General features: G+C 30.6%; 3 protein-coding genes and 1 long non-coding RNA gene across 5 annotated transcripts in view; 1 reads left to right on the forward strand and 3 right to left on the reverse strand.

The window, feature by feature from the left end:
• Positions 1–12: 12 nt before the first annotated feature.
• Positions 13–4731, reverse strand: Dgkepsilon (diacylglycerol kinase epsilon). The gene is made up of 10 exons (XM_035078040.1): positions 4318–4731; positions 3829–4000; positions 3581–3711; positions 3322–3469; positions 2549–2766; positions 2284–2429; positions 2024–2195; positions 1631–1811; positions 507–643; positions 13–391 (listed from the first exon to the last, which is right to left on the reverse strand). The coding sequence occupies exons 1-10, from the start codon at positions 4480–4482 to the stop codon at positions 272–274; spliced, it is 1590 nt and encodes a 529-aa protein (XP_034933931.1). The 5' UTR covers positions 4483–4731; the 3' UTR covers positions 13–271.
• Positions 4732–5091: 360 nt separating this feature from the next.
• Positions 5092–7179, reverse strand: LOC118063918 (RNA-binding region-containing protein 3). Its single transcript, XM_035078169.1, has 4 exons — positions 7014–7179; positions 6404–6874; positions 5662–6265; positions 5092–5580 (listed from the first exon to the last, which is right to left on the reverse strand). The coding sequence occupies exons 1-4, from the start codon at positions 7026–7028 to the stop codon at positions 5264–5266; spliced, it is 1407 nt and encodes a 468-aa protein (XP_034934060.1). The 5' UTR covers positions 7029–7179; the 3' UTR covers positions 5092–5263.
• Positions 7180–7684: 505 nt separating this feature from the next.
• The window catches only part of LOC118063919 (uncharacterized), a 96373-nt gene continuing 82076 nt past the window's right edge, over positions 7685–21981 (forward strand). For both annotated transcript variants that reach the window (XR_004689998.1, XR_004689999.1), the window contains exon 1: positions 7685–8218. This is a non-coding gene — a long non-coding RNA (uncharacterized lncRNA). The remainder of the gene's footprint in view (positions 8219–21981) is intronic.
• Positions 9254–21981, reverse strand: part of LOC118063843 (uncharacterized) — a 77974-nt gene continuing 65246 nt past the window's right edge. Inside the window, exons 5-7 of the mRNA XM_035078024.1 lie at positions 10662–10897; positions 10442–10574; positions 9254–10364 (exon numbers count right to left, since the gene is read on the reverse strand). Of these exons, the coding sequence (XP_034933915.1) occupies positions 9568–10364; positions 10442–10574; positions 10662–10897 (1166 nt within the window). The 3' untranslated portion in view covers positions 9254–9567. The remainder of the gene's footprint in view (positions 10365–10441; positions 10575–10661; positions 10898–21981) is intronic.

Here is a 21981-nt window from a genome sequence, read left to right on the forward strand (position 1 = left end):
TTGGTTGTTTATTTATAATTTTTAGATTGATATATCTGAGTCGGATAAAAATATTTCATTCTTAACCATAAATTTTATAACAAACACTTAACTATTTAAAATTAAAATAAAATACTGTAAAAATAATGAAGTATTTTTGAATGTAGATTTGTATAATAAGGACTAGATTTGTATATTTTTATTAATAAATAACTAAATCGTATTACCGCTGTTATTAATCAATAAACAAAAGATGTAATGGATTGTACTGATTTTAGAAATTCGAAAATAATTATTGATGCGTCGACATCAACATTGATGCTTGATTGCAGTGAGTTATGGTAAACTCACAGGGACTTTGATACCAAGGTTCACCATCGATTTGTACTGCGCAAGAGTCTAATAATTTTATCTGTTGATAATAAATTTATGAATTATGTATGTGGTGGATAAATTTGATGGGTTACAATTAAATCTTAATAATACATAAATTATTTATCACAGTAATTTACATTTTATTTCATTACCTTGACTGTTTTGGCTTGGCCTAAACGATGGGGTTGCGATAGTCCAACTTGCAACTGAGCTATGTGGAATGATGAATACAATGCACAGACTTCCAGTTTACCATCGTTTATACTTTGAAAACCGACACCGTCATTACCTGTCGTGAATTCTTCAATTATTGTATACATTATAATGATATACAATATCATTGAACAATGTAAAATATAGTTATTGTTATAATTATTTTAATAATACCCTACGTAAAATGCTACGGTTGTGTTTCATGTAAAGTATACCATTAAATTAGTAAGGCTTTTAAAATATATTACGAAAGATTCATTACAAATCATCGTTTTGTGAGTAATTGAATAGTTTCTGTTCAAATAATGGTTTAATATATTTACAGGTTCTTTAAGTTGAAGAATCTCATTTGAAGCAATGCTCATGAATATTACTTTCTTAAGAAAATCGATTAGTGACAAATCAGCGGAATGATCGGACAAAAAGCTGACTCAGAAAATGTAAAATTTTGCAGATTTGATACTTTTGTTGGAGAGATGAGAAACTGCCATGTGTCGCATTTGACTTGAACATTTGATTCTTTGGCAAATAATTACTTGCTATCTTTAACATCTGAACGTACTTTTATATTTTTACCTCAAATTGATTAAAATAATATTATGCAAGAATTCATTGGAGGAAATTATTTAAATTATCAATATCGTAATTTTTCAGGAATTCAAATAATGAAAATTTTTTCTATTTTTTAAACAATAGAAATTTACAATAAAAGTTATTAGTTTTTGTTGCTAGGAGTGAAACAATAAATTACCAGATCAACTAATAAATTCCCCTTTAGAGAAAAAAGCTTTAGATTGTTATCTATTATTTTTTATTGCTCGAAATAACCATTGACCAGAATATTTTTTAAACCAACAAAATTGTTTCACGAACATTTAGATTTTAGAAAATACATATGAATTTTTCATGCGTAAAAATTGCCAAAAAACTAGAGAAATTGGAAAAAAACGTCATATCAACTATCTCCCACAACAAAATTAATATTTATTTTTATTTCAATTCCAACGATGTGTATTTGAACAAATTACAATGATAAAATATTTTATAAACAATTTTCGCTTACCTTGAAGTCCTAATTCCCAAAGCTTGACTCCAGCACCCCAGCACGGAATGTTCAAAATAACTACACCCTCTGATGAGGGTAATTCAGCTCGTTTTCCATCTAAGTAAACTTCTATGCGTTTATCCAGGTCTTTACACTCTCGTTCTACCACTTGCTGAGTTCCAAAACATAAGTATAATATCTGAAACAGTGATATTCACCATTATTTTATTACTCTTAGTAACATGTAATTTAAAAAATAATAATAATTTAAAGTAACTAAACCAAAAACACACAAATAAGGATTTTATAGTACACATCAAATTATCAAATAACTTTTAAATTAGCTAGTCCGGAGAGGAAATTTTATCTTAGCTAAAGAGATGTCTATTTTTATCATTCTATTGTATTTACCTTGTTAAATATTCTACGGTTGAATAAATAGAAGCCGCTTTCTCTTGTCCGATGAAAATTTAAAGCTACCTGAGCATCAACACCTACACCCATATAATTGTACATAAACTTTCGCTCCTGTGAGCCCCTAAACCCCAGACCTCGCCCGTCATATGCTGAAGTGACTGTCCATCTAAATAATTGTTTTGTTGGATAATAAATGATAATTTGAATAGAAAAAGATGGAATAAAAAAAATTAGAGATAAAAAGTATTATTCACCTGTCCAGTTTGACTGAATGAGCCTTTTGAATTTGATACAAAATCCTAGTAGGATCCACATCCGCATTATATTCTTTACCCCAGCCTAAAACGCGGGATAAATCATTGCCCGTGCCTAAAGGCAAAATTGCGACAGCTGGCACTGGCTATTTTTAAAAACGAATGGATTAATTGTAATAAATTTTGGATATTTTATGGTAGCAATATTCCTCTTATTTATTTTGAATGTTCAATAACAAATGAGTCAAAAGTAATTGATTCCAACCTTCAAGTGAAGTTTATGAATCGAGTTCAATAACCAAGCTACAGTTCCATCACCTCCAGCAACTAAAATACTACAAGGCTTGTCACCCAACAACCGACACCATTCTAGAGCAGCAACAGGATCACGTTCAGACAGATCTACAACTTGAGCCGGATTTAATAATCGACGAAACATTGAAAGCACGATAGCACCATCATTATTGCCTGACTTCTTGTTAGCTGAAAGTAAAAGATTAAATTTAGAAGTAGATCAGATCACTCTTCATTATCAATACAATTTAAAAGTTATTTTAAAAATAATTATTAATGAATAATAAAATAAACTAAATAAAGCAAGATTTAAATCAATTGAACGGTTCATGAAAATAACGTAACTTAACTTCAATTCATAAAATGTATTTTAATATTTTATCGATGAACTATAATAGTTCATACTGATTGATTAAATCAAGTGATGCTGTATTACTACAAATGCCGAATAATTTACCTTTTATTGATTAAATTGTTACTATATTATTGGCTTGTTTATTCATCTTTTTTCAGATGATATAAAATATTAATATTCTAACTTTGGAATATTGAAATAATATACCTATCTAATTTATCTTTCTGCTGATAAAATATTTATCACAGAATACATTAACCAATTTACATAAGGATCAAATAAAATCAAAAATAGTTCAGAATCTTGAAAACGAAAAATTGAATAAAATGTAAGAATATGATATAAAAATTTCCATCAATACTAAGTTTATTTCTCCATGTAATACCAACCTACTACTATAAGAGGTTTCCACTCATCCCAAACAGGAGGTATAATTGATCGAAGCTGTAATCTCTTACGCACAGTACTGCGTCTATTCACAACTTCTAAACTTCCAGGTGGTATAATCATCAGCTTAAACTTTCCAAAGTCACAGATCTGCAATTATAATTACCTGTATTATTTATATTAATATTATAAACAATTTTATTTCCTTTAAAATTATTTATATAACTCTCGAATCATATTTCTTTTTTTGTGATAACTTACTTCATTTAATTTAGATTTACAAAGTTCATGGGTACATCTTTGACACCAGCAACAAAACCAGTCATTGAGTCCAGGTTCAGCATCACATTCTTCATCACAAACATCACACATGGCAGCGATGGGTAAATTTCCTGAAATGTATATAATTTTAATTCATGAACGCAATAAGTGTTAACATAAAAGTGTAAATATAAATATTTACTTGAATCATTTACGATTTACATACAATAAAAAAAATAAACTGGTACCCTTAATCCAGTGATGCTTCATTGGTCCATCAGTATTCAATGTTATTGCTTTACATTTCAATTGTTTATCAGCAGATTTAATGCATCCAGTATCTACACATACACCACAAGAATCACACAATACACCTGCCATATTCAATAGAAGTGATTCACAGATACTGCAATAATATGACTGTAAATAAAAAAATTGATTCGTTAATGGAATATATTAAATTTTCTGTAAAAACTATTTTTTAACACAAGAAATACAATGACATTACGTTAACTAGAAAAAAAATTCTGTAAAACTCATTGATATACACTGAATGTAAAAAAAATGTATGTGTGTTTATTTGTAATGTAATCAATAAAAAAATTAGTTTTCCTTAAAAATGTTCAATTTATTGCATACTACCTTAATGAGAAATAAACATAGATATGTGAATAAATAGATCAGAATTTGAGTTGTAAACAAATGAGTCAAGTAATAAACAAACTAGGAACAATTACCTTATCATGTCTGATGATAGTAGTCCAATTATGATTTTTAGATGCATCTCTTATAGATATATGAGGATCCCTCATCAAATATCTCATAAGATTAACTGTCAACATATAAATTATCATTGTTGACACTGTGGGAATTATGACAGTGCATAATCCAGCTTCCCACATGCTTACTGTAATGTTATAACAATCTATCTGGATATAACTCTAGATGCTTTAATAAATAACTCAAGCACAAGAATCTAACTCGTTGAATTATACTCTAAATTAAAGATATTCGAGTTTATATGGTTTACTTAAAAACTTTTTGTGTATGAATTTTTTTGCCCATTCCACAATAATGACAGATGTCGAACAAACAACAGCCACGAAAATCTAGGAAACGCATAGACCGTAGTTTTCGCATCAGCGCCTTTTTTGATTAAACTGTGCAAACTATGAGCTATACATCTGTTGGTAAACAGTGATTACCGATAACATAGTATGTATGCATATTGGTTGGAGAGGAGGGGGATCATATTCGATGGTTGAAAGACAAGATTATTAATGTTGATAGGTTGGAGTTTAATCAAGTAACATGATGCTGATTACGTATTAATATTTGTCTCTATACTAATTGATTATAAGTAAAACCCTATGAATCTCATTAGAAATACAAAACAATATCGAATCAATAATATTAGATGATTCCATATTGAAATCAACTTGTTTCATTTCATTAATAAATTTATATGAAAAAAATAAGTTTATATTTACTCAGAATAGCAGTAACTAGAATTATAAAACTAAATAAATGTTTTTTATTAATTTTCCATAGATCTAAATGTTCCATTTTATATTTAAAATACTTATTTACAATATTTACATGCTCATATTAAGAAGTTTGTTGGTCATTGCCTGAATGGCTAACTCCATTAAGCTATATTTTATTTTCATTTCCTACCTCGAATCACGAACTTTTTGTGACTTTGGCAAACTGTACAACCATGGGTTTATCTTTCAGAATAAACCCATTAGTTTCATTCAAAGCAAGCTGGGCTTGACCAGTATTTTGAAATGTAACAAAAGCCTGCCCTTTCATCCTTCCCTCTTGCATTAACCGGACATCGTATTGAGACTCAGAGTTCTCTAAACTTGAAATAACATATCTTCGATAAATGTAGTGAAGGTCCTTCAATTCAACTTGTTTCGCTAGGTTTTTAATATACAGTCGACATGAAGGTTTTCCAGGATGATAATTTTTAAATACTGGTAACACTCTTTGATCTGAAAGACCAAAAAAAATAAAGAATAGTTTTATGAATTAAATTTATCTAATAAAAAGTACTATTGTAAATTAAATATTACCATTTGCAGATACTCGATTAGCAGCTAGCTCTTCTGACGAAATAAATTCCTTCGGTTTTTCTTCTTCAACTTCAGTCTTACTTTCTTCATCATCTTTTTTAGCTGGGAACATCAATCCAAATCCTCCTTCTGGTTCCTGCAAATCTTTATTGCTTCTATTAACGTCAATACTTTCTTGATTCATTAATTTTCCCACTGACTTCAATTCGATTTTCATATTTTTTATCTCTTCTCGTTGGACAGACTCAAACATATCTTCAGGTCTAATTACTTTTTGCGTAGAATTCACAGATATTGGATGCTTTGTAGGGTTAACAAACTTAGGAATCTTTAATCGTTTTGTGGATTGTCTTAATTTTCTTTTGACAGGAATTACTTCTACAGGTTTTACATTACTTTCTTCATCTGATTCCAACTCTGACTCTTCCTCCTCATCTTCTCCTTCAGGCAATTTATCATCTTTTATCTCTTCTGTATCACTAATAACTCTACCGAAAATGTCTTGATAATTATCTACATCGTAAGCTTCCTTTAAACTTGGAAATTCCGCTTCAAGCTCTTCAAACGGTGGAGGTAAATTCATTTTATTCATTAAATGTAAAACCTGAAACAAAGAAATGTTCAGTCCAATCAAAAAGATAGATTAAAATCCTTTATCCATGTACTATCTATCATTTTGAAGTCTTTTATTATAATATCGATACTTTGTATATTTTTTTCTTATGAAAGTAATAAATATTACCTGAGTATAAAATGCAGGTTCTTTTAAAAGTTGAATTGCTATTCGTAACAAAGTAGTCTTAGTAGGTAGTGGATATTTGTACATAATATTTGGAGGTGGTGGTTGTGAAAAATCGTAACCAGAAGCCCAAGTATTCAATTTATTTATAAAAGCTTGGAAATGCGTGGAATCAACCGTCTCTTCATTATCATTGATACTCTTCGATGTTGATAATCCATTATCAATCAATTCATCCATAGATTTTCGAGCAAATTCCACCGATAAATATTGTCCCTTAATTTCTAATTGATGTAGGTGCAAAAAAGCTCTTGTAGCTTCTGCTTTCGATGCAAATTTAACAAAGGTTTCAGTATAATTGTCCGATTTTCTAATTGTTTTGGTATTAGTAGCACCATATTTTTTGAATAATTCATCTCTTTTTGCATCATTTAAATATGGAGGTAAGCGTAAAATTCTTAGTGTGTCACATCCCTAAAAAAAAACAATTAAACTTTTATTTTACTAATAATGATTATTATAATCTAAAACTATTAATAGGGAAAGATTACTTTATTCTTTTATGGAGTTATTGTTTGTCATAAATATGTCAAGCTGAATAAATATTACATACCGTTGAAGAAGACATATTCAAGCATATAGCTATACAAATTGAACGCCAGTATTTGAAAAATATAATTTTTAGGATGTGTGTGTCTAATTTATTTCACAATACACGAAAAAAACATCAAAAAACAATGAAAACAAACAGTGCTTTATGAATATATATAGCAGAGAAGAGAGACCTGTACGAGTCTCTCTTCTCTGATGTACAGTCACGTCATTTAGATGAAAAATACTGACATCTTGTAGAGTACAAAGAAGTCTTCTCTCTGCTAGAGATGAAGATTTTCCCTGCTGTCGGTAATTGCTCGTAAGAGACAAACAAGTCATAAATGCTCCGTAAATTTCTCCGAATTTTTTTTATATTGAGCTCCAATCTACAATTTTTGAAAATTGGACTAAATTGAAAAATTATAGAATCCGGAATTATGTTCCAGTAAAGATATCTTAGTAATATATATCAACAATAAATGTAATTTTAGTATTTTTAATAATTTTCCGTCTTAATTTATCTCTAGAAAATTCTCAAAATTCGGAGAATCGTGGGAGTTTTATAAGGACGTGCTATCTTTCAACGTTGATTGAAACGAGCGCTGTGATTGGCTGTAGTAAGTGGGGGAAGGTAGCACAATGTGCAATCTCTGTTGTTCGCGCAGGTCCGCTGCAGTTTCGGCGGGAGTGCAAGATCGGTTGGTCATGTGAATCAGCGTCTTCTCCTATTTTACGTATAAAATAACAATTATCGTTATCGCTATGATTAAATTACTCATTAATTACAAAATATATCATTTTTACAGTAGTTTTAGTTTTGTTTGTAATTTATACTCCATTTATTGGAGTCATTTACTTTAAAATAAAATCTCGCCTTCTAACCGGCTTGGGTAAACGACGCGCAGTCATCTTGTTCTTGAAGCCCGCTTCTAGACCGTTTAGTATAATTAATTTGGAAATCCATAATTCTTTTAAATCAATCAGTGATTGTGGAGTAAGCTTGTGTTTACATATTTATGTGCTTGAAAATAAAATGAAGTTATTTACGATTTTTAGATAGTGAAGTAATTTTGTGTTTATTGTGTGGTATAGAAAAATATAAAATCATTTTATCATAATAAATAATTTTTGAGTGATTGTGTGATGTAAATAAATGCCCACATTTGAAATTGCGTAAATGAATTCTACGAATAAAATGCTGGGAGAAAAAAAATGTCAACAAACGTAAGTCGTACATATTTTTTTTTCTTCACTTTTCAGAATTTAGTTCTAACTTGATTATCGGAAATTGTGCACGTTAATTATCGATTAATTTTTTTTCAAAAATAAATATATGTTGCGTTGTTTTCATTGTACATGATGGGTATCAGAATAGCTTGGAGTATTTGAATGAGTATCTGAACACAATTTTGAGAAGTTTTTTATTAATAATTTTCGACATTGTTCAGTGAAATCTTTTGTTACATTTACCTACAATAGTTACATTACAAATACATGGCTGGCTACTAAACTCAAATGCATTGTTTTGATAAACTTAATTGTTTCATTTCGATTTGGCCGTGATCTATGCTCTAGAGTCACTGGATACAACGTAGCTTCAGTAACAAAATTACATTATTTTTCTCAATTTTATTGTTTTCGTATGAATTTATGAATTCCCATAGAATATTACGTATAACACATATAACACACAATAAACTGACAATCACACATTCATACGCCTTTTTTACAAGAAAATATTTGATTTTTAATATTCTGAATCTTTGATTTCTATTTAGCTTGTATATTTTTGTTTGGTTTTCTCTCTGATATGTCCAGATTAAATTATTTATTGATTTAATGCATTATTTTATATTCCATCCAATTGTTATTATGGGATTGTCCTTTTTCAGGATTTATACATAAATGATTGAATTTTTTTTTTTACAATCAGTTCTGGAATTAATTACAACATACAATGTTCAAACAAATTCAATTTTATACATATTTCTTTTTCTTCATAGTTTTTTTATTATCGAACTATTAATTCTATCGTTATTTTATTGTAAATAGAATACTTCATCTTGAGCATTATTTTGCAGAGAATTTTCTTCATACAATAAAAAAAAAATCGGCAATATTATTTTGACACATAATCATAATATAAAAACGACAAATTTCTTTTTCATTAATTTTTTTTATCCCAATTCTTTCTATATATTCCCCTTATTATCCATAATAATTCATTATTTATCAGTATTATTATTAAATCTCATTCGATAAAAATTTTATTTACATTTTATTTATAGTTATAGCTTCCTTACTTTATTTTTATTATCTTTCCTATCATTACTTAGGAGTTATCACATACAATTTTCATTATCATTACACTCCATAGCTTAACAGTGCAAAAGTCTTATTTAATCAGACGTTATGTTACCATATCAATCAATGTTTCGTTGTCACCAGCCAACCCATGTAACCGAGTGGGGATAAATAAACGACGGAGAATAATATGATCAAGGTAGCTTGAAAAATTACAACGTCGATTCGTCCTCTCGAAGTTATCTTGGGGTAGGTGGTGGTGGTGGTGGTCATACAGCACTTCCAGTGTAAAAGCTTGTTTTACCAGCGATACCAGGCGCTCGTTGTTTTCTCTTTTCACATTCAAGGGTGCTGAAGGTATTCTGAGCAATCTGAGACTTTCGTTTAGGATTTTGTAAGGTCATACTGCGTTGACTGGAGTTGGAGCTAGAACTAGTACCTGGTTCTGATACCCTGAGAATTCCTGAATGAATTGTCCCGAAGTTTTGATACATTTGTTGAGTAGGAATAGCAGAAACTGTTGGACTATTTTGATGTTTCAGCGTTATTGGTACTGTTTGTCCTGCCATGTGATTATATCGACCATATCCAACTGGAGCATCCAGCAGAGATTCGTTCTTGGTGTTATCAGCATAGGTGACATGCCTGGGATCGAGGACAGTCATGACATTATTCGTATCAAACACAGGTTCAACAGAACAATGATCTAAACATTCATTTTGGCAACAGGTCACATACCTGGGCTCTTGCCCGTGAATGTGCTCTTTACTGTCGGTGAACGCAATCATATTTTGCCGGGAATCGGGAAGCATTCGAGAGTCCATGAGACCTTCTTTATCAGCGAATCCACTGAGCCGTGAGTCGACAACACCAGGATCTGCTTTATCGACGAACGTAAATCGGGGGTCTACATTTTGCGCATCGGGATATGCTGGTAACATGTGTGAAAGATCTGCTTTATCGACATAACTGATTGCCTGAGGGTTTGATGCACAGATATCTGGCGCAGACTTGCATAAAAGTGATGTCCCCTCTTCTCCAAGACTTTGTGGTCCTAAAATCACGTCTTTAAAAGCCATAATTAGAAATTTATAGAGTCTTTGAGGAATTATTAATGACTATTAAGAAAGTCGGGTTTGCTACCTTTTGTTGGAGGATCAAAATTTCTTGCTTGAGAAGCTCCAGGGGATTTTTGATGAGTTCTTACGAGATATTCCGATGATAATCCATGCTGTTCTCTTAACTTTCGTGCAGCACCAGGAACCATAACTTGAACCTATATAAAGAGACAATCTTTTAGGTAATCTATTGAATAATTTATTGGATTCACAGACTGTTCGAAGTGTGGGCAATAAATATTTACCATTTCTTCGACTGTTGGAAATCTTGCCATATAGCCGGACACAGTTAAGAGGGCTGCAATTTCAGCAAGGATCAGAGCCAAACCTGAAAGTTGCAAACACCAGCCATATTGATATTGCGGTAGGCCATTATCCTCATCTGAAGTTGTTATGGATGAAAAGCTATATCTTGGTGATTCAAAAGATGCATCGGAGAGTGCTGATGCGAGTACTATAAGTCCTCCTCCTAGAGCAAGTCCTAGAAAATTCCAATACGATATTTAGACTTGTTTATTTTTAAAAAATTATTAAAATTTAAATATTAATTTTTTGTCTTTCTTTATAATAAGGTATAAAGTGACACAACACAGAGGAATTTGTATTTAGCGTTCATTTAATTTTTTAAGAAGTAAAATAAATGAATATTAGATACAAGGATTTAATTGCTTTCTGTCGGTATAAGAAACTAAGACGAAACGAGACACAATAAACTTCTTTAGTATCGCGAGACTCGAAGGAAAGAAAGAGATGATATCGATAGCAATTTGTAGTCGGGACAATTTCCTCGTAAGCTCTCTATTGGGACTCCGATATCGTTTTTATTACGACCGATCGTTCTTATTTCTTCCCATTCTACTTTTCATTTTCCTTTCAAGCAAAACCACGATTAGGTACTACCGCGACGAACTATACAAGAAGCCGTATGCGTTATACACCAATATCACAGCTTCGATGTCCCGTAAAAAAATTCTGAAAAATTCGGGTTCTGTTAAAGAAGGAAACGATTGACGATATTTCAGACGCGATAAAATTTTTACGCTTCAAGAACTCTGTGAAATCTGTCATCGGAGTCTAAAGCACAACTCAAATTCCTAGACTATCCGGTAGAAACGCGTGACCCGAATGTAAAATATTTTCTTTAAAAATCATGAAGAAGATGAAAGATGAGAAAACCTGAAAATTGTGAGTCTTTTTTTGGTGCATACCGCAAAAATAATGTTAAGGAAGTCTGTGAAATCCATTTTAGAAATTGGAAATGTAAAATAAATCTACGGAAATTAATTTAATTTGAAAAGTTAATGAAATTGAAAACTCACATTATTTTTTATTATTTATAGAATAAAAATGAATCGTTTTGGATTTCAGACTTATTTTATCGCTCAAAATTATTTATTTTTAAAGTCAAAACAGATCGATAAATTTATTTCAATTGACATCAATTTAAAGGAAAAAAAAAAAATTAATAAAAATTCTTTTATTACGTCGAAATGAAAATAATTAAAAATAATGAATAGAAATAGCAAAGAAATAAGCTAATATGTAGAACTTATTGTTATTTATATAATAAAGTGTTATTAAATTTTTTAATTTACAAAATATATTTAAGTACAAAAACATTATCAAAGGAAAGTGTGATAAAAATTGTCTACCCTTGAAATTGCAAAAGCTTGAAAAACTTAATTCAACCAAAGACAGACGTAGAAAAATATAAAAACTGACATCAGTTCAATTTTAGAAATAAAGAAAAAAAATTTCTTTGACTTTAATAAATGTTATTTCACTAGAAGAAATATACGTAGATGGTTGCCGAGTGTGAAGCAGATAAAAGATAAGAAAATCTGAGCTTTATTTGAACTCAGGCTGCATCTTTTCTGTATTTTACACTTACGTTACTTCTTTACATTGCCCATCATCCATTCTTATACATTTCCTGTACTCAACTTTTTTTATTTCTACGTTTTCTTGTCCGAGTGGCATAAAATGAGCGAGATGTAAAAATTTGCATTGCCGTAAAACCAGAGTTTAAGGTCGAGAGCGTATAAACGCGCGCAATCTCTCTACTTGAGAGAGAATATCTTGGTTTCCTCATAGCCTTGTATGCTTATGTTGCCATAGGGAAGGAAATACGAATGTCTGACCCCACAACGACCATTTTTACTGTTGATCGTTCTCGTTGCTGGCTTCTTATGTCAGCTTGTCTTCTTATTATCATGGAACACTTTTCCACTCTTCTTATCTTCTTTTATTATTTTTCTACATTCCGTTCTTTTACCATACTGTGTTCTAGATTATCGGTTTTTCGACTTCTTTTTGCCGTTAAAACTCACCGGATTTCCGCATAAAAACGAATGAATCCAACTGATTGTCGTGGGAACGATGGCAGAAGAAAGAAATCACGTAAAGTGACATCTTCATAGATTTCTTTCCTGGCAGAATCTTTATGGTCATTGGAACTAAGGGAGTCGTAGTTGCGGTGTGTGCAGGGGGTGCAAAGCACTCGTTAGAGACCGTCACAGACGAGAGAATTCAAGTAGGACAAAAGAAATAAGAATAAAGAATGAGAACTCTCGAGAGATTTCGACAAAATTACAATTGGATATCCGTTTTCCATCCACTGAGTCTCTTCTTCCATTCTCGTTTTTCCTTTTCTCTATATCTGTGCAAGGTGTCGAGAGGTCAAGCAACCCCCGAAGTAACCTGCAGGCCCCCAATAGAGTCGCTCCACTTTCGTTGAAGAAGCACAACGTCAAGCTGGATCGACAGAAGAAAGTCGAGACAATGGAAAGTAGTGAATGAAATGGGGACAATGGCTTGACTGGTGAAAATTCTTCCTTTTACAGGAATTAATGGCCACTCGTTATCAACCAACTGTAAAAGAGATGGAATAGAATCTTCTTTCATGAACAAAGGTCGTCCACTCAAAATGTCACAGTCCAAGTTGTCCAACTATAGACTTTTAAACTTACTAATAAAGAATATTACGTTTTTGTTGAAAAAAAATTCAAGTTGTCATTCCTATGAGTGATGTATTTTCTTTCAGTCATGTCATTTAATATTCTTCATTAATAATCAATCTATATTTTAATTAATATTTTATAATTAATACATAAATATTAGAGATGAAGAAATATGATATGGAAAATAATGATTTATTCTCTGAGAGGTTGGTGAGCATATATTTAACAAATTGAGATGAAAGGTTGAAAAAAAAAATTAAAAAATCATTTTAAAATTTTCTGGAATAATATCATAAAAAGAGATAACAGCGAGTTGGTATAAATTAATTTCTACAAAGTGATAATGAGGTTCGCAGGCTCGTAAAATTATAATTTATTTTTTCCAACGCACTTTTAGGTAGAAAAAAAAAATTTAAAGTAAAGTTTAACTCACTTTTATTAAATAGTACATCAATAATGTTGATGTTAATTCATTCCAATAGAAACGGATTCACTCGATTGACTCAACAAAAAAAGCTTTCGGAAAAATGCCAAGGTGTTTTTTGACTTGAATCTTCGTTCCAATGTATTCCCTCTTTCTTCTTCTTCTTCTTCTTCTTCTTCTCTACGTCGTCATTCACCCCTTTATTTTCCTTGCACGTACACTATATTCCGTTCTATTTGTCCGTAGCAACTCCCAACCCGTTTTCGCCCCCAATCTTACGGCAAATATTTGCCAAGAGCGAAGGCGTCGGCTTGAGAGTCGCACGAGTACAGAGAGAAAGAGAAGTACATGGAAAAGAAGGTAAGCAGGCAGGATCTTTCCTCGTTTCACTCTCAAGACCCCTCATGGGAGTAAATAACTTTTTCTCTCCTTCCGCGAGTCGCCTGCCAGATTCTACGGATCAAGTACGCTCTCTTCCGAAGAGTGGGAAACAGAATTTTGTACTCCTCTACATCAACTTCTCTCTTCTCTGTACTCTCTAGGTTTCTTTTCTAGCCACTTGCAGACTGCGAAGCCACTTTCCGGATCTACCTTCGTATCACTAGAGAAAAAGCTTCTTTCAACGTACCTTTGACACGTACATCTGCCTTAAGTCAATATAAACTCACTTTCTGTATACACTAAACGTATTTCATGTTTTCATTACAATCTCATATATAACGTAGCATCGAAAAATATGATGTTGAAAAATTTCATCAATGCTTTTGTTGAAAATTAATAAATATTTTCTACACATACCCAAAGAATATTGATATTCTATTTTATTAAACTAGAACATTTTTTGATTTTTGTGTTCAAACTGATGAAAAGTTTTATTTAAATAAACCGTGGAAATTGTGATAAACATTAGAAATGGAATTTGAGAATGAATTTCCAGTAATAAATCTATCAATTTTGGCTACGGATTTATATATTATTCAACTGAAACGGTGTTTTGCAGTCAGATAAAACTAGATATTTTTTTCCAATAAATGTATTTATATATTTTTTTTTGATTTATTTTGTTTACTGTTTTCTTTTAATTAAAAAAAATCCGATAGTTATTATGATTATTACATTTTTTATTGCATCTAAAATTCAATCTAAGTTTAAAAAAAAAAAAACAACGACTTTAACTTTGAGAAAGTTACATAAATTAATTTGATGTTGAAACAAAAATGTCAATCAATCCCGTCTTCATCAAGGAGCTTTTGTTTTATTAATTAAAAGTTGTAAAATTCATCAAATAATGTGCTTTTCATTAGCTCTTGATAACACTTGGGTTTTATTATTAAAAGAAAAATTCATTTGTAAGTCATAAGATAAAATTTTTTTAATATAATCGAATCAATTCTAAAAAAATTTATTTCAAATAATTAAGTTATTAAGAAAAAAAAGAAATAGAATTCTATAAATTTCAATTCGAATAAAAAAAAAAAAATGAAACTTATTGCATTTTTCTATTCATGAATAAAGTTCTTAACGACAATCGGAATTTTTCTAATATCACAAAATCAGTTTTCTGACGACATAATTTAAATTCTTCCTCTTATCAGACACATTTGATCAATAGAAGAAGCTCTTTGATAGATTTATAGTCCAAGTAAATTTAGGCATTGAATTTCCCCGAAAGCGGTTTAACATGATTTAGTAAATATTTTAACTGAAAAAGTTGTCTTAATAAAATGTTTTTCCTCGGAACAAGAGGACCATCCGTCAACGACTGACACACTGATATATAAGTTATGTTCACACATAGTGTTTTAGTTTGATCACTTAACATAGAGTCACGCCAATCCTATTTCCGATTCCCTCTTTGGACCCTTCTGCAATCAAAGTAAATGTTGTACTAGCACGTAACACATATTGTCTACAGCTTCCTTATAGACACGAACTAAATGGCGATTTCATCTAAATGATCTCATATTATTCTCGATACTATAACTAGATAGTTTAGCAGAGCTTTTGTGTCAAGACCACGCTCTTTGACCAATAAATTAGTCGTAATTGCAATCTCGTCTTTGAACGTAATATCGAAGTAACTTTCAGTTGACTGGTTGAATACATGATAGACTATCTTAACTATACCTATAAGCATCAATGTGTCTACGTGATAGCTCTTGATCTACGTCTATATAATAAGTCTCGTCTCCTCATCATCGTCATCAGGGGAGACCAAGAAGATTAGAGTTGACAAACTCCATTTACGGTAGAGAAACAAGAGATGCAGTGAAAGGATGTAAGGGTCAAGTGTACTATACACGTGACCACAGTCTTCTGCAAGGACTTCCGGTTGATCGAACAACAACCTCTAGAAACCCCCTTGTATTCTAGCAGTAGCACAAGCTGAAAGTTTTCCCTATGTTTCCCGAGGCAAAACAGCTTACGAGAATGTTTTGAGGTCGTATTTCCAAGTTCTCATGCTTGTTTGGGCTATCGATTAGGAACGAGTAGTCTCGACCGTTCGAGCTTTGAATATTTCAAATTAAAGTACCCAAGGGTATTCTGGATCTCCAACGAATGGAGATCTGGGTGCAACCTTCAAGCTTACTCTCAGGATCGGTATCGGTTCTACAACCTCTCTTCTATCCCCTCGCTTCTGCAACAACGAATATTTACTGGATATATACCCGACATCCCCCTGGCACACGGTACCAAGCATAAATTCCCATCGCGTCCCTCGCTTAGTTTATGTTTACGGGATTAAATAACTTGACCCACTGGTAACATATCATGCGTGTCGAGATGGGACATTTCTACATGTGTGAGTATGTGGAAATACATGTCTTGAAATGTACAACTCACCCAAAATACGATACACTAACTTGTAAATATGAATTTTCAGGAATATATTTGGTATTTATGCGACATTTCATCATGATTTTTGTTGGAGTAAGGTCGAGTGTAATTTATTCAAAGAGACAGGTAGAAAGAAAGTAATATGGAAATTAAAACAAAATTTTCTCTAAATGACATGGATATAAAAAAAAAGTCAAATAAATGGAATTTTAATATTTCTCGAGAATAAATAATTATTTTTGTTTATGTTGTGTACATAAATTTCTCTTTTATCAGAAATTATCATCGAATATTTAGTTAATATTACTCGGTATTTTGTGTTATGTAAAGCATAAATAAATAAGGTTATTTATTATCTGACTGTTGGTTGACGTACCTCATAAAAAAATATTTACAGACATTATTCATTTTAATATCATTTATAATATAAAAAAAATAATATTTGTGTGCAAAAAAAAATGATGTATTATTTGAAAATTCAAATTTTTCGATTTATTTGTCGAGTACAATTCTTTTTTTTAAAAAAAAGGGTACACAAAAAAAACGTTTTAGAGAGTTCAAAGTTTAGTTGAGTTAATTTTTGATAAGTGGAAGATCGATATGGTCGATTTGGCCGGGAAACTAAATTGATTATTCTCAAATGGGAATTTTACTTTCCTCAAAAGCACAGAGTAATATTAAATTCCATTTATACCCCTTCCGGCGACACCTAGGGGTCGAGAATAACTCGAATGGCTTCGACGTAACCGCAGGCTAGTAGAGAAATAGTCCATTCATCTCCACACAAACGATTTAGATTGATTAAATTAATTAGCGTCATATGCAGTATGTGCTATATTCAATATATAAAAATATCATACTTGAAATTTCTTTCCTTGATTAATGACATGATTAGTGAATATGTTGGAACACCTAAGGGTCATCTCTAAGACTCATCTAACAATCTCGTTATCGTATGAGGTCGTCTCAGTTTGCATCTACTTGCCTTATGTCACTTTCAAGCTTCATATGAACAGGTCAAGATGCTTTTTGTTCATAATTGTCCTATATCCCACATTTTTTTCACACCAGTATGATAATTTAGTCTTGTATTTCATGAAAGTTACACTTTGATTCCATTGAATATTAGACACATATGTTTTTGCATATTTCTTTCAATTTGATATCTAAAAATTATTAATTTATCAAAGTGTAAAATAATATGAAGCATTAAAATTAATACTGAATTTTTTATGACAATAATTACTGACCATTATGTTTTAATAAATATTACTTTTAATTTTTTATATCATTTAACGAAGGATAAAAAGTGTAAATGATAGAGATAAGTTTATTTTCATTCTTTTGAATATGGTTTTAAAAATAACTTTTTTCTGTTATTATCTACAGCAGCTAGATCTGATGCTGCTAATGATATTAAAATTTCCATGACTCCTTTGATTGCCATTTTTATATGATAATTGTACAGAGCGTGAGTGAAAGGAATGAAGAAGATTATTACTCTGCAAGTAGTACCTTGGATTTTAGATTTTAATTAAAATGAATATCTAATGGCATAAAAAAACATTTTTATGTAATGAGATATGACTTCAATGAAGTATATTAACTTCAATTCCACATTAAAAAGTTTTTTAATATTTTTTAATTTCATTTTTTCTAATTAAATATAAAGAAGTTTTTTTTCATAAACTTCTCATTATATTTAATAATATTTTTTTTATTGATCAATAGCTAATTACAATCTATTTTTTAAATAAATAATTGTGATGTCTTAAATTCAATAATATTTCTACAAATATTAAATACAACTAAAGATAATAATGTGTATTAATAATTTTTATTATTTTTCTTAAACTCATTTTATCAACAATAGAATTCAAAAAGTAAAACTTGAATTTTTTTTTTTTCAAACAATAATCTTGGTTTCAATCTGCTTTATGTTGCATGGTGTTTTCCATTATCATCATTTGAAATATAGATTTAGTACAATCGTTATATTGTAATCCATGGTATAACCGATATGATCAATTTTAAATCGAACTTTAATCCGAAATTCGATAAAATGAAGGAGGAGAGCTTCATTCAATCGATCGTGTGTTATAACTATTCCACCCCTTGGCTTTGTTTCGACACTGCAGCCGCATAATTCTCGATATTGTGCTCTCCGCAGCAGCAAGTCTAGTTGTTCGCGATAATTAGGCCTATCGGGCGTTCACAGAATCGCATCGTTTGTCAGTCTACTCTCCCTTACCCCTCGTTTTCTCGAATAACAAACCCCCTCGGGACGATTCCATGCGCGTTCCTATATTCTAACGCGTGGCATGCAAATTCCAAACGCGTTCGTGGCCGCTAATCTCATTGATTTTGTTTAGAGTTGCCACAAATCAAACCCACCGTTTTGCCATTCGCTTGTCTGAGGCTAAATTGTCGACTATGGTTGACCAAAATTCCTACAAAAATTTTAAATATAAGGGAAAATACAGTCCATAGTTGGATTGGACCGTACAGAATGTGAGGTTTTGTCTGTTGACGTCTATATTGAGAAAATTATTCATTCATTAGAGATAAATTTATTAAATATTTCACTAATATATTTGAGTAAGTATGTAAATACAAATATTTATAAAAAATTTATTAAAAACATCGATTCATTTAAATATGTTTTTATTCTTTATTAGCAATATAAAAATTTGGAGAAAGAAATCATCCGTGTATAATTACGAATTTAATTGCAACGAATTCGGCAGTGTATATTTAATTAGTAAAATACAATTTTAATCGTAATGGTGAGCGTGCATGGAGAATAATTATTTTAAATAGGTACTGTAGGTCATTGATGTTTACAGAAAATTAAATTATAATGGTACAGGACATTAAAAAATTTTATGTCAAATGAATAAATAAAAATCAATGATGATATATAACATGAATAATGAAGAATACAAGTTCTTCATCGAGTTATAATGCATTTTAATAACCAGATAATTTTAATAATTAGATTAAAATCAAGTTTTTAATAAATAATTAATCGTGTTTAATTAACGTAAATACACATATTTCGATTAATTTTGAATCAAGTTAGATAGTTTATTAACAGTTACGAAATACTAATTTGTTGCATTGGACGTTAAATTGGTCATCAATATTGATGTAAACTTTCCTACAATCAAATTGGAGATTAGATTTTTAGATAAAAATAAATATTTACTTTATTATAAAAAAAAATTACCATGATTTAGTATTAATATTATAAATTTAATCTTAATATGTTTACTATTGGACAAGTTGAAATAAATTTTCAGCCATTTTCTATATTCAGTATCAAAAGGCGAATTATCTACATATTAATTTCTGATATTAAACGAAATAGATTCAATATCATATTGAAAAAATTTTAACTAAAGCTCAAACGAATTCCTCTTAATATTTCATGCTGTACGTCAATGATCTCAAAAAAAAAATCTTTTTGTAACATAAAATGAGGAATATTTTTAATTAAATAACTGTGAAGATTAGAATGAAAACCAAGACATTATTCTCTCATGTATAAAATATTAACTAATGAAATTTATTAAAAAATGCCTGACAAGTTTTCAGTTAGTTAACCTTTTTTAGTTTTACTTTGAAATTTTCTCTTCAAACTTCTAAAAGCAAAATGAAGTTGTTTTGAAGTGAAAAGTCTGGAACAGACAGACAAACAGACTGGACGAATTTATCAAGGTTACTGGTATTTTACCTACAGAAGCCTAAAATAAGAAGTAAATTGAGATTTTCTGCATCATCTGCACGTTTTTCTCGTTTATCCTCTTCACTTTTTTATCCTACTCCTTCAAACTTGTCTTTCTCCCTTGCTCAACCACTCTATCGTCTGATAGATATATTGCATCGTTCATCGCTCACTCTATCAGGGCGTCTGGTGTGCTCTTTTCCTTCAATATTGATTGGATGGTGGTTTTGAGAAAAATTGCTCATCGTAATTGATCGTCAAGATTTTTTTTTTCTATTAGTAAACGGATTTAAATGCAAAACTTGATCTGAGAGTTCTGATGGGATTTATTTTCTGTTATCCATATAACTGAAAAGAGTTGAAAGAGTGAGAGAAAAGAATGGAATATCTACTAGAATAATTACTCGAAAAGTACGATTATTTACTCGTGGGTTAGTGCCAGAACTGTACTTGGACTTGAAATAAACTTTGAGAACTACGACAGCTACCATTAATTCGGTCTTTCTCTACTTGAGTTTTCGTGCAATTCTCGTTTCTATTTTACCTCTCACTCTTTCCTTCCTCTTTTATCCTCATTTCACTTGCTTTAGATTCTTGCCAATTATACAGCCGCGGGAATTTTCGAAAATTCAATTACTAACGATTTTTCCATTAAATTGTCCAAAATATAAAATTAGAGACAATGAAGTTGCCGGGATTCAATCCGGAACTTTTATTATTGTTGACAGGATAAACTCTAAACACTTTGAAATAAATTTCACTCTATTTATCCTTTTGTTCTTTCATTAAAATAAAAAATTATAATTAAATTAACATCAAGATTTATTTGCTACTGACAATGAGTTGAATAATTGTTTAAAATACCAAAATTAGATTAAATAATAAATTGACCAAGACGAGTGGAATTTATTTAGTTATTTTTTTTTTTTGCCTCTGAAGAAAGAAAAATAAATATTTTGAAATTGAAAAAGACAATTTGTCATTTTTTGCTTTACATATGAATAGAAAATTCGAGGTAGTGAAGATAGTTATGATTACGTTCCGCAAATATAGAGTGCAAAAGTGAGAAAAGAAAAATACATATTGGACAATCTCGACGAAAGCCGGAATCTAACTTTCTTCCGTAGTGAAGTTTGAAAGAATAAAGACTGAATGATGGTTATTCAGATTGAACATCACGTGGTTATGATACCAAGTTCAGTCTTGCACTCAAAAAGTTTCTTAACACATTGTAGTAATAAAAAAAAAGTGCCACTTTTTATTCCATTCAATTGTTACAATGAAACAATAAAATAAAAAAAAGAAATAAACCAGCGTCAATTGAATTATATCTTGTGAAAAAAAAAACAACATAAATGAAATTTTGTCGTTTTTCATTTATTCCAAAATGTCTTTGTGACAATCACCATTCTTCGTCGTTGATCATTCTCCGTGAACGTGACTAACAAAGCTAGAATAAACGATCCCTCGTAAATGGAACACGTGTTTTTCGATCCATGAGTCGAATTGAAGATCCAAAGACTTAGAAGTAGAATAGAGAAATGGAAGAAGAGTGAGTTGTGGGGATGATGAATGTAGTTCAACGTTTGGACCCCACTGAGCCGCGTCGAGATATC

The sequence above is a fragment of the Chelonus insularis genome, unplaced genomic scaffold (assembly GCF_013357705.1).
Source record: "Chelonus insularis isolate UGA/USDA-ARS -01 unplaced genomic scaffold, ASM1335770v1 contig_150_pilon, whole genome shotgun sequence".
Lineage (NCBI taxonomy): Eukaryota > Metazoa > Arthropoda > Insecta > Hymenoptera > Braconidae > Chelonus > Chelonus insularis.

Coding starts and splice junctions, on each gene's coding strand:
- Dgkepsilon (XM_035078040.1), bottom strand. CDS start 4,482: ATGTGGGAAGCTGGATTATGCACTGTCATAATTCCCACAGTGTCAACA. Junction 2,430..2,548: donor TTCATAAACTTCACTTGAAG/GTTGGAATCAAT, acceptor TTTTAAAAATAG/CCAGTGCCAGCTGTCGCAAT. Junction 2,196..2,283: donor CATTCAGTCAAACTGGACAG/GTGAATAATACT, acceptor ACAATTATTTAG/ATGGACAGTCACTTCAGCAT.
- LOC118063918 (XM_035078169.1), bottom strand. Junction 6,266..6,403: donor AACCTGCATTTTATACTCAG/GTAATATTTATT, acceptor TCTTTGTTTCAG/GTTTTACATTTAATGAATAA. Junction 5,581..5,661: donor TAATCGAGTATCTGCAAATG/GTAATATTTAAT, acceptor TTGGTCTTTCAG/ATCAAAGAGTGTTACCAGTA.